This window comes from Onychomys torridus, chromosome 17, assembly GCF_903995425.1.
Source record: "Onychomys torridus chromosome 17, mOncTor1.1, whole genome shotgun sequence".
Taxonomy (NCBI): domain Eukaryota; kingdom Metazoa; phylum Chordata; class Mammalia; order Rodentia; family Cricetidae; genus Onychomys; species Onychomys torridus.
Window position 1 is genome coordinate 51,269,596 of NC_050459.1, and position 14,955 is coordinate 51,284,550.

General features: G+C 37.2%; 1 protein-coding gene across 1 annotated transcript in view; it reads right to left on the reverse strand.

Annotated features, from left to right (window-relative positions):
• Galntl6 (polypeptide N-acetylgalactosaminyltransferase like 6) overlaps positions 1 to 10,895 on the reverse strand; it is a 1,096,110-nt gene extending 1,085,215 nt beyond the window's left edge. The window contains exons 1-2 of the mRNA XM_036209517.1: positions 9,404 to 10,895; positions 8,675 to 8,981 (exon numbers count right to left, since the gene is read on the reverse strand). Coding sequence (XP_036065410.1) covers positions 8,675 to 8,981; positions 9,404 to 9,516 — 420 coding nt within the window. The 5' untranslated portion in view covers positions 9,517 to 10,895. The remainder of the gene's footprint in view (positions 1 to 8,674; positions 8,982 to 9,403) is intronic.
• Positions 10,896 to 14,955: the final 4,060 nt, after the last annotated feature.

The following is a 14,955-nucleotide window of genomic DNA, read 5'->3' on the forward strand; positions in this document are numbered from 1 at the left end:
ATGAATAGTCATATAACCATTTTAGAAATAGGATATTTGAAAAGAGAACTGACTTATTGGAAACCACACAACTAGTTAAGTAACAGAATTGAAGCTGAAAGCATGTCTTTACTTTTCAAACGTGCAGTCATTGTGCATAGTTTATAGTTATTAAATAAAAGGTCTCATGTGCATTGATTTCAGAGTTTCAAATGTAGTTTAATTACATCACAAATAGTATATGCTATCAATACTTGATTTGGTAGAATAATCACTACATGATAAATAAGTTCTTTTGTCAATCTCTAGATTTGTAATAGAGAATTGTAAGGTTGAATATATCACGTTTACTTCAATGATTCAAAAACGTCTATCGCTTACTTTTTCAAACAATTTTTGAAGATCAATAAATGTTATTTCAAGGTTTATTATTAAAGTTTTTATCTTACTCTTATTATAAACATACTATGACATTGATTACTGATATATTATCTTGAGTTTCTTGGAAACTTCACCCCATTGTTATCTCAATTTTTTAATGAATTCTTCCAAATCCCCAATTTCTACATCTAATACTTAAATAGACTTATAGTTTTCACTTTGACTCCATGTCCATGACTCATTGCTTTTGACAGATGGCATATTGACTTATTGATAAGATGGCTATGTACATAGAGTTGGGCTACAGATAAATATTATAAAGCATTAATATTTTGCTACATTTTTCTACATTTTAACATACATTAATTCTAAAACAATTTAGCCTAGCTCCATACTATTGATGTGACTGTACCTTTCTTTCTTTCTTTTTTTTTTTTCCGAGACAGGGTTTCTCTGTGAAGCTTTGTGCTTGTCCTGGAACTCACTCTGTAGCCCAGGCTGGCCTCGAACTCACAAAGATCCACTTGGCTCTGCCTCCCGAGTGCTGGGATTAAAGGTGTGCGCCACCACCGCCGCCCAGCAACCTTTCTTAACTAATAGCAAACTAGAACCAATTTGTGGCAGCATCGTGTATTTTCCTAAGGGTTTATCAGAGTATTGTGTGCAATGTGCATACTATGTATTTTATCAAGAGTAAACAGATACATAAAGCTGATATGGTTTATTGTACCCTCAGTACATTTATATAATACATGAAGTTTTTCAATAAAATTAATGGCTGCTCTAAAAACTTGGAAAAGTTATAGAATGTGATTTGCTAAGATTTGCTTAGAGTATTTTCCAGGTATCTAAAAATGTTTACATAGGAATTCACTTAATTTCCTCAACTGCACCTTAGTGAAGTAATCTCCAAGTCTCCAAATTATCAAATTGATATTCAAAATGGTAACTTGGGCCAAATGATATTCTTTTGCAAGGGAAGTGTCTGATGTTTGAACTTTAAAGTATATGGTGCTAGAATTAGTGTGAGGTGGGCTCATATACTTTAAAGTTCAATCATCTCTTAGGTGGGTGGGGCTCATGGTAACCTTTGTTGATTACATGGCCACTATGCCCAGATACTGTTATTCTCTACCTTTCAAAATGTGGCTCACTCAGAAAGAAAATCTTAGTGCAAAGACTCTTTCTTTAGTCTGTAAATATCACTTGTATTTCCAATGAACTGTTTAGAAAACCAAGGATGAGTAGAACGCAGAAGGCTTTTTCCATCCTCTACTTCTATGAGAATAAAAATTTTATAAAGTAGCTGTAGTATACTGATAATTTCCACCTGGTTTTTACTTTATTTCTGTCAAACAATATAATCTTTTCCATGACCAAAAGTTAAAAAGGAAATGGAAATGTAGTTCTTGAGTTCTTAGTAGTAATTAACATGGACGGGACACCTGAGTGCGAGACACAGACTTTATTTTTAAAGAAAATTGTGGTACTTTCTTTTTTCCCCTCTTTTTAAATTTTCTACTATAATCTTTCACTTTTAAATTATTTTAGAACAATATGTTAAGTAGAATTTCAGAGCCTTGCAGTGGTGGTATATGCCTTTAATCCCAGCACTCAGGAGGCTGAGGCCAGCCTGGTTTACAGAGCAAGATCCAGGAAAGGCACCAAAACTACACAGAGAAAAACCAAAGAGAGAGAGGGAGGGAGGGAGGGAGTGGGAGAGGGAGAGAGAGAGAGAGAGAGAGAGAGAGAGAGAGAGACAGAGACAGAGAGAGAGAGAGAGAGAATTTCAGTGTTTTGTGATAAACAATAAAAAACAATAAAACGTCAACAACTTGTATTGAGTGTTATAAAAAACAATGAAAAATTCCTATTTTCCAGATCCCTTTTGTTTATTTAATAATGCTCTGTAACAGATTTAACACATCAGTGGCATTGCTTTTCTAGTTCCTCTTGACAGGGAGAAAACATCTGTAAACATTTTCTATACGGACACTAATTACCTTGCTAAAGGCAATGATTGCTTATAAATAGTCACAGTATGAATAACAATAATCTCTATCCCTTGTGCCTGCTTCTATGCTCTTCAATATGTTAAGCATTTAAGTTGCACTGTATCATTACAAGAAAAGTATCAACACACTCATTTTTTTATAAAAGAGTTGGTCTGAAGAAGATCGATGGAATGTCAAAAGTCACAAAACACTAAATTAGGAAACCAGAATTTGAACCCACGTAATTTGATTCCAAAGCTTACATAATGCCCTACTAAAAGGGTACAAAAATTCTATGGAAACTGGTATCTCTTCCCCTTTTAAGTTCATTTATACTCTACTACTGGAAGAATGTCAAAAAGAAGGGGAAATAACACCCACCGTGTAAACCTAGAATACAGCCTTGTCAATTTGGTCATTTTAATATGATAAAAAATTCAAAATTATTACAATAATTGCCTCTGGCTTTCTAGACTTCAAAATCTGAAATACTATTGCATGAGTACTTGGATTCTTGAAATGAGTTAAAAGCAACATTACTGGATCTCACTGAGATACCGATACTACTTACAACAGTTGGTAGCTGCCAGCACATTCTGTGAAATCCACAGTTATGTCAATTATATTAAAACTTGAGTTCTCTCATTTATTATTGTGCAGCCTCTAACATCTTTATCCTTTTGTGATTTTCTCTTTTGTTAAGTGGATGCACGAATTTCTAGAAACAGATGCATTTGCTGTGTCCTAGAATTACATTAACAATATTTAAATGGTGCTTCAGGTTCGTCTAACAGCCTATTACGGACTCAACACAATGGAAAAACAAGAAACTTCAGTAGTTAAAATGTGGTAGAAAATTAAATAGTTGGCTATATGTAAAAGTTTCATAGTGAGATCATGTGTGTGGTTGTATGTCTGAACGTATGCATGCTACTAGGTGATTATATGAAATGAACACATTTCAGTTGAGAGTATTACTAATCCAGCCTCATTCTTCATCAATAATATAGGAAGTAAACCCTTAATATACTTTTATCCTTTCTCTGCTACCACCTTATGAGTATATCACAAATAGGCATTATTATAGAGAATGGTGAAGGAAATGACATGGATCCTTTGCAGATGTCTTATCTCTATAAACTTTAAATTATGCATCTAGAGCATCTTCTCCATCACACATGATTTTTATTTGGTCATTTCTGCTGCCATTCAACCATAACAGTTCCACTTGAGGGCCATCTTGGAATCCAAAGCTTTATTGGTGAGAAGGAGAGATTGGTTTATTTTTCTGTTTCTTGTTGTCCTCTGAATGCCCCATACATGTTTGTTTCTACATGAATACTACTATAAACACACACACACACACACACACACACACACACACACACACACACACACACGCAAAGATCACAACCTCATCCTTTGACAGGGCTTCAAGGATCTTGAATATGCTTTTCTCGATCTCTTCACCATCAGCAAGCCAAGCAAGGATAAATCATTGCCTCACAAAGGTCCCCACGTTTCTTTCCACACAGGTTTTTAGGTAAGGGAATTCATCTTTCTTTTATTCTTAGCCTTTGCTGTGTGGTAAGTCTAGGTGTCCCCTTGATGATCTTCACTGGTATAAAATATTTATGAGGAGAAATGGATGAAAATTTCCTAAAGGTTGTCATGGCTACTCCTGACAATTTACTCAGTGTGCTTCTGCATACATCTTAAATTACTCAGCTCCCCTTTTCATACCTTTCCTTTCATATTCCAGTTTGACTTGGTTCCTACTAAAGTATAACATATTTGATAGTATTTGACTCAGCCTAGCATATGTAACTCAAAAATGAGAAGAGGAAAATGAAAACTATTTCATTTTTTTTGTTTTTGTTTTTTTGCTTTTTTTGTATCAAAATGGTAGCAGAACACATTACTTCACATGATCTTCCATAGGGAAACGGGATCAACTCATCATGTAGTGATTTGCTGTGTCATAGGAAAGAATCAAAATGTTTGCTACAGTGGTATGTGTCGTGATATCCTATAGTGATTTGGGAAGGATTTTCCACAATTTTTTTTAAAAGTTACTTACAATCGCGAATTTAAACTCCACATTACTGCTCATTAAGAACAACTCAGATTATTCCACATGTATCATACTGAAAGTGGACTATCCTGGTGCAAAGTAATAACCATCAATCTTCATTTCCTCTCTTTAGCATTTCCAATATCTAAAAAGTTTTATGGAAAAAGGACACACAGTTTGTTCAGTTTTAGTGATTAACATAAAAAAAAGAATGCACAAAACAGTTTGTATATGCTAGGTACAAATTATCTGATGTGTTTATAATAAAAAATAAATTTTTTTATGCATGCACATAGACACTGTGTAAGAAAATAACATTCCCTGTCAAAAGGAAGACTCCCCTTAAAATGAGGAAGTGGTTAACATTGGATGAGCTAGGCAAAGTTGAAGGTTCTTCAGTATCTCTTTCAAGAAAGGATGTTTTGTGCTGGAAAGTGAATTGAAGCATCACATGTCACACAATCACATAGGAAACAGGCGATTCCCTCACAAAAATTCCCCATCCAAGAAGGTAATCTCTTGGAACTTTATGTATCTCATTGTCTGTCAAACATGACAGATCTATGATATTATAAACATAAATTCTGAAATTAAATACAAATAAAGAAAACCCATATGTCTAAAATGAGTGTCTAGTTTGGGGGAATTTTTGTTGTGGTTTTTTTTTTTCACATCTGTTAGAAAACTCAGCACAAGTATACATTTCCATAAATTATCCATTCTGAACAGTTCTTAGAAATCTGTGCTTAAAAATTTTTATTTTTTTAAATTGCAAAATTGCAAAAGCCTCTTCACGTTGTGAACAGTCTTGCATTATGTTTGCAGCTCTTACTTTCAAATTAGTTGTAAAGCTGGTTAATTTCTTGAATATTTTAAAAAGTAAAAATGTTTAGGGGAATCTTCCCACATACACTTGAGTAAATGATAAGGGAAATATGTATCATATTATAAGGGGAGTAGTTGACTCTAAATTATTGAATTATTTTACATATCATCCAGTTACACAGTTTATGATGCAAGTTTGTAGCCTAGTTTAATGCAATTTTAACCAGAGAACAGTAGCATTTCACATGTTTAAAATGAAAGAGAAAATTATGATTTAGCATCCAGCAATCACATATCAGTCTAATTATCATATTTACAATCAATAAACTGTTACTAATTGTACTATACAGATATATTATTTAAATAACATAAAAGAGATACTTTTTCAGTAACAGCAAAAAGAGAAAATGAAGAAATTAAGTCAACTGAAAGTAGCAAATAATCATAATATGCAAAAACATGTAAATAAATATCTTAAATCTTAAAAAATGCCAAAGATTAATTTTTGATATTTACTTCCACCTTGTAATGTCCACTTGCTTGCATTGTTATAAATATTATTTTATCAATTTTATTTGAATTTGTGTTGTAAAAAGGGAACCCACAAAACTGCTTAGAAGAATAATTTGAGAATTCTTATGTAATTGTTTGCTTCCTTTTTGGTATTAAGAGAATTATGATAAATACTGTATTTAAGATAAAGGTACAATAAGCATAAACAATTTGTGGTAATATAGTAGAATGTGTTAAATATCAAACTTCAAAAAGGTGAGAACAGTTTTCTCCTGTGTCTTACATATTACCTTTTTTCAATTCCTCTCACACTGCAAATTAAATACAATTTAAATTAGATATTAGGTAGAAAAGTGTTAGTGATGTAATCTGGCCAAAAAAAAAAAAAGAATAAAAGAAAGAGAAAAAAAAATTGGACATTTGAGAAAGATTCCAGTGATTTCATGATACATAACTTTGTTATCTTGAGGTATTTCCCTGCTGCTCATTGTAACGCTATACTGATTTAACCCCATGTGGAATATTCAACACTGTGAACAAGAAACACTAGTGGTTTCACACACACCAGCTGTGAACATATACTGACTCTTGTCAGCATGTAACCTGTTCCGAATAGCTTCAGCAGTTATTGCTATCAGTGCTAGCATTTGTGTATCATTCCTTTTGCAATGTCAAGATAAAAGTAGTAACACACGATTTCTCAAAATTTCTTTTGAAAATAAATTGCTGAATTTCAATAGCACAGTTTACACTGGTCATTGAAAACCTGTGTGCACAGCCAATAACATATGAATCACTAATATTGAAATATAGGCACATTAGCAAAGTATTGCATCCTAATATCACAACGTCAAGTGTGTGTCATCATACATGACTATTTGTTCAGCCAAACCTACTAATGACTTAACTTTTTCTCATCCAAAAATTACATAGTGATGTGAACATTCCATATCATTTTTTATCTGTAAGAAAGTGAAAATTGTGAAATTGTTATTTGGATTGAAGTACGAAAGTACACAGGAATTTATCCTAAGTAAGCTTATCAGTATCTTTTCTTCTTACAAAATTTTTAAAATTTTCCCATTGGAGTTTTATACTGCAAGACATCCATCAGTGGTATCAACATTTTTCTCTGTGCTGCAAGAAACTTTCAGAAACTACAACTAACTGCTTTTCTACCATTCAAACCTTTCAGCTCCATCATTTTGTTACTGAAAATTAAGTATTAGTTTCATGTCACAAGAAACAAAAACAGGCAAATCTCCCTGGAGATTAGGATCATTCACAGCTGAAATATAACTTTTTTTTTTTTTTGCTAATGGACCTTTCTCATTAAGCCTCAGAATCAATAGCCAAAGTTAAAGTTATTAAGGTCTCGTTAATAAGATTAATTATTGAGAGTTTCATGTTAACCATTCTAGCAAATTATTCAGATTGTATTACTAATTAGTCAATAATTAGTCAATAACATAAAATATTTTTCTTTATTTTCCTAATTTATTGGAAATTATGATATTGACTACTACTTTTAACATTACTCTGCTCTGAATAAAAGACTGGAAACGTAAGTGATCTATTTATCATGGGGAGTCACAGCCAAAGTTTCCATCCCCTCTGGATTTATTAGTATGACACAACCCATAATACTGAAGCTAAATTCTATCTAAAAAGTATGATCAAGATCAACAACTAAATGAAAATATGTCAGCATTTTTCTCCCTCAGAATTCCGATGCACTAAAAATCCAAAGCATAGGGTTTTCTTTAAAGTTCAGAAACTGGTAACAACTTCTCATAATAAAAAACATCAGATCACTTCCATGTAAGTTACAACCATCTACTTACTGTATAAACAGAAAGTTAAACTTTGCTTACTATAGGAACAAATAATCAATTACCATTAATACATATTGCTGTTGTCAAGAAGTGGATTACTGAGCCTCTTCTATGTGTGAAAAGCACATAGAATACAAGGGTGATGACCCATGAAATTAAGAATATTAATATTCTAGGGCAACACATGGTACTGACTGGAAAAGTATATTGTTTTCATAAAGTAGACTGTGATTTCTTGTTCAAACTTTTTTTTTCAAATACAAGCCGTATTAACTAATTGGAAGGAATTCACCAGGACTGACTTTCATCAGCATTTTATGAAGGATATTTGGCATTGTTAATGCTCTATGAAAGTTACTTGGACATGGGAATAAGTCATGTTGCAAACATATTCATTATAATGGTTACATGCTATGTCGAAGAAAAGCAAAATATATTCCTGTGCATTGTTTATCACATAAAGAAAACCTTTTAGCAACAAACAAGTCAAAAGTTGGGGAAAATTGCCTATACCTTCTTAATAGTTGGTTCTACAGACTACCACACCACATCAGCAACAGGGGAGACAAAAAACAAACTTTAAGTTTCCACAGGATAAGAATGCTTTGCTGAGCAAAAGAATAGAGTTAAGAATACAGCAAACAAGGAACTGGTTTTGGAAAACTACTTTAAAATTTGAATAACTTAATTGGCCAGATGTACTTAATTTAGACATATACACAAGACAGCAAGCAAAAACCAATCCCTGCAACTGAACTTGTACCAAACCCACTTCTGCCTCCCAGAAAAGGCAGCTGCCTTCTTCCCTCTTCAAGTCAAAAATCAATCTGTGACCAACTGGGAGAGCATACCTTTTCATCTTGACCCCGATGCTTCTTTCTCATTTTATGTTCCTTTCACCATGCCACTGGCTGGGAACCAGGACCTGTTCAAAGCCCAAAGTCCCCTGAAGTCTGTAAAATCCGTGCTATGAGGACTTGGGAGAAAAGCCCCATACCTTTCCTCACTTGCCCCCAAGGCAAGGTACATACCTAATCCAACCTCCTGCTACCCTTGCCCTGGCTGGTACTTACCTGATGCTCCGCAGGTTCTGCAGATTTCACGAGGTGTTTATCCTTGTACAAAGACCAGAGACCAATATTGGGCAGGAAAATTAAAGCCACAGTGAATAACAAAGTCATCTGCAGAAACCTCTTCTGTTTCCTCTTCATTGCAAATGGTAACAGTGGAGAAAAGTTAGAGAAGTCTCCCTGCCTGCTTCTTGTGTTTAATGCCAAAGTCCTTTCCTCTCTCCTGGGCAGCACCAGAAACTGAGGGGAAGCTACAAACTTTTGTTGCGTGCTCAGCACCAATCTGCAGGGTTCAGAGGGAGTTGGCCATCTGCAGAACAAACGCACAGTTACTTTTCTCCAGAAAACTATGACGACGGCATTATCTATTGGCTTAGAAATAAATGACTCAACTGAGGAAATCATTAAGTCTATTGACCTCCATCAATATAAAGCAGTGGAGTAAATACGATCGTTTCATAGAATAATGGTAAGTTATGAGGAAGTCAAGAGCATGCTAGAAATGTCAGGAAATAGGAGGCGTTTTTCTGTCGCTGTTTGCCCACCATCCCCCGCCCTTAGAGTGGGAGGTCCGGGATGTAGAGTCACAGATTAAGATCAAGAACTGAGTGGGAGGGAGTGGCTTGGTCGAGTCAAGTGTCTGGAAGAATAGTGTCCACTTTTGACATTGGAACATCACCTTCCTTATCTTCCCCGAACAGCTCTTCCTTTGCTCGCCTTGGGATAACCCACCTGAACTCAAGTTCAACTCCCTCTGGAGCCAGCTTGCCAGGCAGGATCCGGGGACACCATAACGAGGTCAGAACTATGTTTGAATAAGGGCTCACAAACTCCTGGCTCCTCATGTGCTGTCAGACCACTCCTCTGCAGGCAGCATCTAGGCGACCTGGGAACCTGGCGAAGAAAAGGAGGGCTACAGATGTCAGCAGAGACCAGCCAGGAAGTGCAGGAGCAAAGACGTCCCTTGTCCGTGCAGTCCAGGGAATGAGATCCTCAGGGAAGTGTGCTCTCTGCCCATCAGTCTCGTCCCCTTCCCCTGCCGACGCCCTCACGCTCCACTGTTCATGTTACCATTCTTTTCCAGCAACTGAACGAACCCGGGGAACCATCACCAGCACCTCCGATCTCCTCTGCACGTCAAGGGACGGATGGCGGGCGGGCGGCAAATGCCAAGTGTGACCCGGCTTTAGAGGCAAGTGGGAGAGGGCGCGCGGAGGATGAGTGAGGACGGCGAGAACGCGCGTGGCGCTGGCACCCAGGCGTCCGCCTCCCGCTGGCTGTCGCCTGCCTGCTGGCGACGATACTGGTGCCTACCACGTGCGGGAGCCTAGAGGCCGGGAGGGGAGGGCGAGTCGCCAGGAAGGGGTGGCCGCTGCCTCGCGGCTGCCAGATGCTATATAAACAAACGCAGCGGCTAGGAGGAAGGGGTGGAGGGTGAAGACGCTGACTGAGAAATCGATTTGCAGCGCTGGGACTAGGGGGATCCTTTTTTTTTTTTTTTTTTCTCGGGTAATCTCAAACCGGCAGGGAGACCGGTTCCCCCTCTGAGCTCACCCGAAAGGCGCCAGGCCAGATATTCTGGAGTCAAAGTCGCCCAGAGCGGGCGGGCAATGGGAGAATTCCTCCATGGTACTGGTGGGATCGCAGCGAGGCAGGCGCGGCGGCGGCGGCAGCGAGCAGAGGCAACCCAGTCTGGACCGGTCCCCGAGAGGAGGGTTCCCCAAGAATGTGGGTCCTGCAGCTCACTCAGGTCAGGTACGTTGCGTGGAGGGAGGCAGAGGATCCCCACGCTGGACCGGCTCTCTAGCGGCAGCTTCCAGAGAACACTATGGAGAGCAGAGGCGGCTCTACTGGAGTCGGCCAGCACCTGGGGCCCAGGTTAAGACTTGGCAGCAGCACTAAATGATGCTTCTCCGCCCTTGCAAGCCCCTGCACCTCCTGCTGCTATTAGCTGAGAGGTCTTCCTGCCCCTCACTGAGCTCACACACCTCTCCCTCAATAACCAGAAACCTCCGGCTTGAGCTAAATCTCCAGCAGATGGGACCCTTCCCTTCCTCTTAGAAAACTGATTCAGCACACCGGAGAACCTGTGGCCTCTCTAAGGAACCTGTGTGCTTGCCTAGCACAGGATCAGGAGCGCCTAATTCCCGGTGTGAACTTAAGCAAGGCGCCAGATGGGCAAAACGTGCAGCCTCAGTGTGTAAGAGCCCCCCAAAACACCATGGTCACCTCTTTGTTACAGTCTAGACAGTGATGCCCACATGCTTGAAACATATGACTACACTCCAGATGGTATTCTCATTCACCCTCTTCCTTTCCTCCCTTCCTTTCTCCCATTTCCCTCCCTCGCCTTTCTTCTCCTCCCCCGCAGCCTTCTCTCCCCATCTTGGCTAAAGGCTCCCACTTGAGAAAGCCCCCATGTGATCTTGGAGAGCTAAGCTTTAAACTCTTCTGGTTATACATTTAGAATGGACTGGGGCAACGAAGATTGGCTGTATGACTACATAAATAAAGCTGTATGTTGTACTTATTTTTTGTGGGTGACTTGCCTCTGAGAACAGTTTCAAAACACATTTAATAAATAGTTTGAATGTGTCCCTTTTGTAAATAAAAATAGTTACCTTTACACTTTACCCAAGTGCGATTTGAAAATGTAGAGGGAAGAGGATTTTATTATTACTTCCAAGCCACTCACATAATACTCTCCACTATTCTGCATAATTTTCAAATCTCTTTCTTCTTCCTGAGTTAAAGGAATTCTAAAACAGAGGGATATGAATCCCAGGAAGCAATACACCAGAGAGAAGTGTTTTTGGAATAAACTAACACTTAAGGAAAAGTGTTTAGGGAACTATTTAGTTTATTGGATATTTCCTCACTTTTGAATGCAGTTATTGAGGATGTGAATAGGAAACAAAAAGCTTTAAAGGTGCTTTGGAAATTAAAGAATGAAAATAACATTTCAAGCAATACCTCTTCCTTTATGCTTTATCAAAATTCCTGAATCAGGTATAGCAATATTCTCATTTGATCTGCTAATCCCAGGATGTGGAATTGGATGCCCCTTCACCGTTTTAATGTTAATGTTAGTAGATGAACTTGCATACAGCATCCAGTCACAGAGCAATATTGACAACAGTGAGTAGGTCTCATTCATAATGCAAGTGGACATTAAAAGGACATTTATTTTAAGATTTACTTATTTTGCTATGTGCTCATAAATGTTATATAACATGTATATATACTTTATAACTCTGCCAGCAAGCAGTATATCAGTGTACCATGTGTGTGCCTGGTACCTGTAGGCATCATAGAGGGCATCGGATCCCCCAGAACTGGAATCATGGATTTTTGTTAGCTAACACAGGGGTGCTTGGAATTGAAACCGGGTTTTCTGCAAGAACAAGGAAGTACTCTGTTCTCTCAACTGTTGAGCCATCTCTCCATGCCCCTAGAAGACAATCTTAATATGTTCACCCCTGAGGTTATACTATGGTTCTTTATCATCATTTTTGCAATCCTCACTTATTAAACATTTATTTATATAATTTCTCTTTTCCCTTACGTTGTTATTTTTCCATTTTAATTTTGTAACTATTACAAACTTATGCCAAACTTAAAAGAGAAGAAAAAGGAGAGATTTTAGGTTGACTCTTTCCCAAACCCCTAAATTATTGTTAATTCTATTGATTAATATAGATTTATTTAATGTCTTTGTGGACATGGGTTAGCCTGTTTAAAATTAAATCAATAGTAATTTAATAAAAGTTATAACAGCTTTAAAAACATTTGCCTTATAGCAGAAGGTCTATTCCCTGTGTCTTCTTTTCTTGTGATTCACATAACATATCCTCAGGTAGTCACATCCTGCAACTCATGGAAGAAGACAGTTTGACCTTGAGTAACAGTGGAAAAGGAGAAGGGATAAAGCTGTCCAGCCAACTTGGACTCAGGCAAAATGATGCCTGTTACATCTCTCTAATAGAAACTTTAGTGACTTAAAAATAACTGTTGCGGTTTCATGAACTGTTTGAGCTGTTCTGAACTGGGTAGTTCTGCTTCCTGTAACAAAACAAAGCCAGTTGTTAGAGTGGCCTGGGTAGAGATGGCTACCAGTAGGCAGTGGCTGTTAGTCCCAGGGTCATCTGAGTGGGATGATCTTAGCACCGTCTTTATCTTCCCACTTGTCTTCACTGGGTGACTCTATAACCTGAGCTGGTCACATCATGGTGGGTGGGATTCCCAACAGGAACAACCCAAGCATACATGGTCAGGGAGGAATAACTAAAACCTGCCCACTTCTCATAATAAATGGACTGCTTCCTCCATAGTCAGAGTAACAGCCCTAGTTCCAGTGCTAGGTGGGATTAAGGAGAAAAAAAGTGAGAACTCAATAAAAGGTTCCTCACAGAGCGCATGGCTGCCTTTACAAATTATGGTTATCCAAAGATATAGCAACAAGAGTTTAGAAGGATGCATAACCAGCTAAGCAAGAGACTAGTGAAGAGTAACAGATGAAGGTTTTAACTAGTGCCATGTGACATTCCTCAGTTGCTAAAAAAGATAATGAGGTTGTATTAAAAGTATTGCTTAATACTTTTAAATAAATCACCATGGGAGTGCTCTAAAGAAATATGCCCACTCTTAGTTTTCCTATAATTACAAACTTGTTTTACAAGTTAATTAACTTTATATCCGAAAAGATAATGCCTGTTCAAGGTCTGTTGCCCATATATCAAAGAAAAGTCATCATCCACTATCTTTGGTGAATACAGTTATTGACAACCTTAGGAACAGGAAATGATAAGCTGTTGCTATTTAATATGACATAAATACGACACAAGGCAGAGTAATTCACTTTTAAGAATATAAGATAGAACTCTATTTGAATTTTAACTACTTACTTTGAAATTCATCAGTGCTCTAACTTCAGTTTAACATTATGGAATTTATTTTCATTTAACTTTTATTTTTAAAATGTATTTATTTCAAAACATAAAAGCCAGAACGTAAAACAGTTGTCTAGAAGTGAAAATACATCCTATATTCCCATTCATGAACCACTTCTGGAATGTGAGAACATTTGAAAGTTTTAAATTTGGATACATTATTAAACTCTGAAGGTTCTATGTGTTCTAAAACCTGGATGAATTACCAAAATAAGTTGGGATTAGTCTCTGTGTAACCACATTGATTTAGTTTTTAAAAACTGATTCTGGAAGCACGCACAGGGCTTGTATACACCTGGGCCTAATGGGATCTTAGCACTGAGAATGGAAGTAGATAGAAACTCTCATCCTTAGCCCAGAAACTCTCTCTAATTGATAACCAGTTGCAAATGAAAATTGGTTTGTTCTAATGAAGTCTTATTGGGTACACAAACAACTCTTAAAGCCAGGTTCCAATCCAGGGGTCAACACAAAACAAAGAAAAGGTTTCTTTCCCTCATAATCTTCTGTCTGTCTGCCACCCCCACTCCACCTCCTTCTTTCCCCCTTACCCTACACTTCTATTGTTTACATATTATGGTTTCCAATTGCTGCTTTAGGGAATATTTCTGTGTGCCAATGCTTATGTCTCTGTGTCTACACGTGTTTCTTGTGCCTTTTTCTTTGGCTTTTTGGTTTTTCTATTCATTTGTTTGTTTTGTTCTATTCATTTTAAATCTTATTTTGTTATTATTTTTCTTTCTTTTTTACATATCTGTTTATACTGAGAGCAGAAAAGGATGTGGATTTGAGTGACTAGGGAGGTGGGCACATCTGAGAGAAGTTGGGAGAGGAAGGCCATAATCAGAATATATTATGAAAAAAGTATTTTCAATGTAAAGGAAAAAAGAGAAAGAAGTCTGATTCTAGCAATTGGAGAGATAGTTTATCAGTTAAGAGCACGTGATGCTTTTCTAGAGGACTCATTAACTTAAATTACCTGTAACTCCAGCTCCAAGTGATCCAATGCACTCTTCTGGGCTTTCCAGGTTCCCCCACAAACATTTTTCATTAATCAGAACCCAAACACATAAACATGAATAAAAGCAGTAAAAAATTGAATATGAAAAATAAAATAAATAAAAAGTGACACTGTGATCAAATGGAAAGGTGCCCATTGACCAATAATTTAAATAAAGAAAATCTAATTACTCAATTTATATGAATAAATTATAAAATATCACCCCAAATCTTGTAAATATTTTCCAGGAAATACAGCATTTGCCACTACATTTTAAAATAATGAGAATCAAGAATCACTTTATAGGCCAACTTGGTCTTCAGGATGAGGTCCCA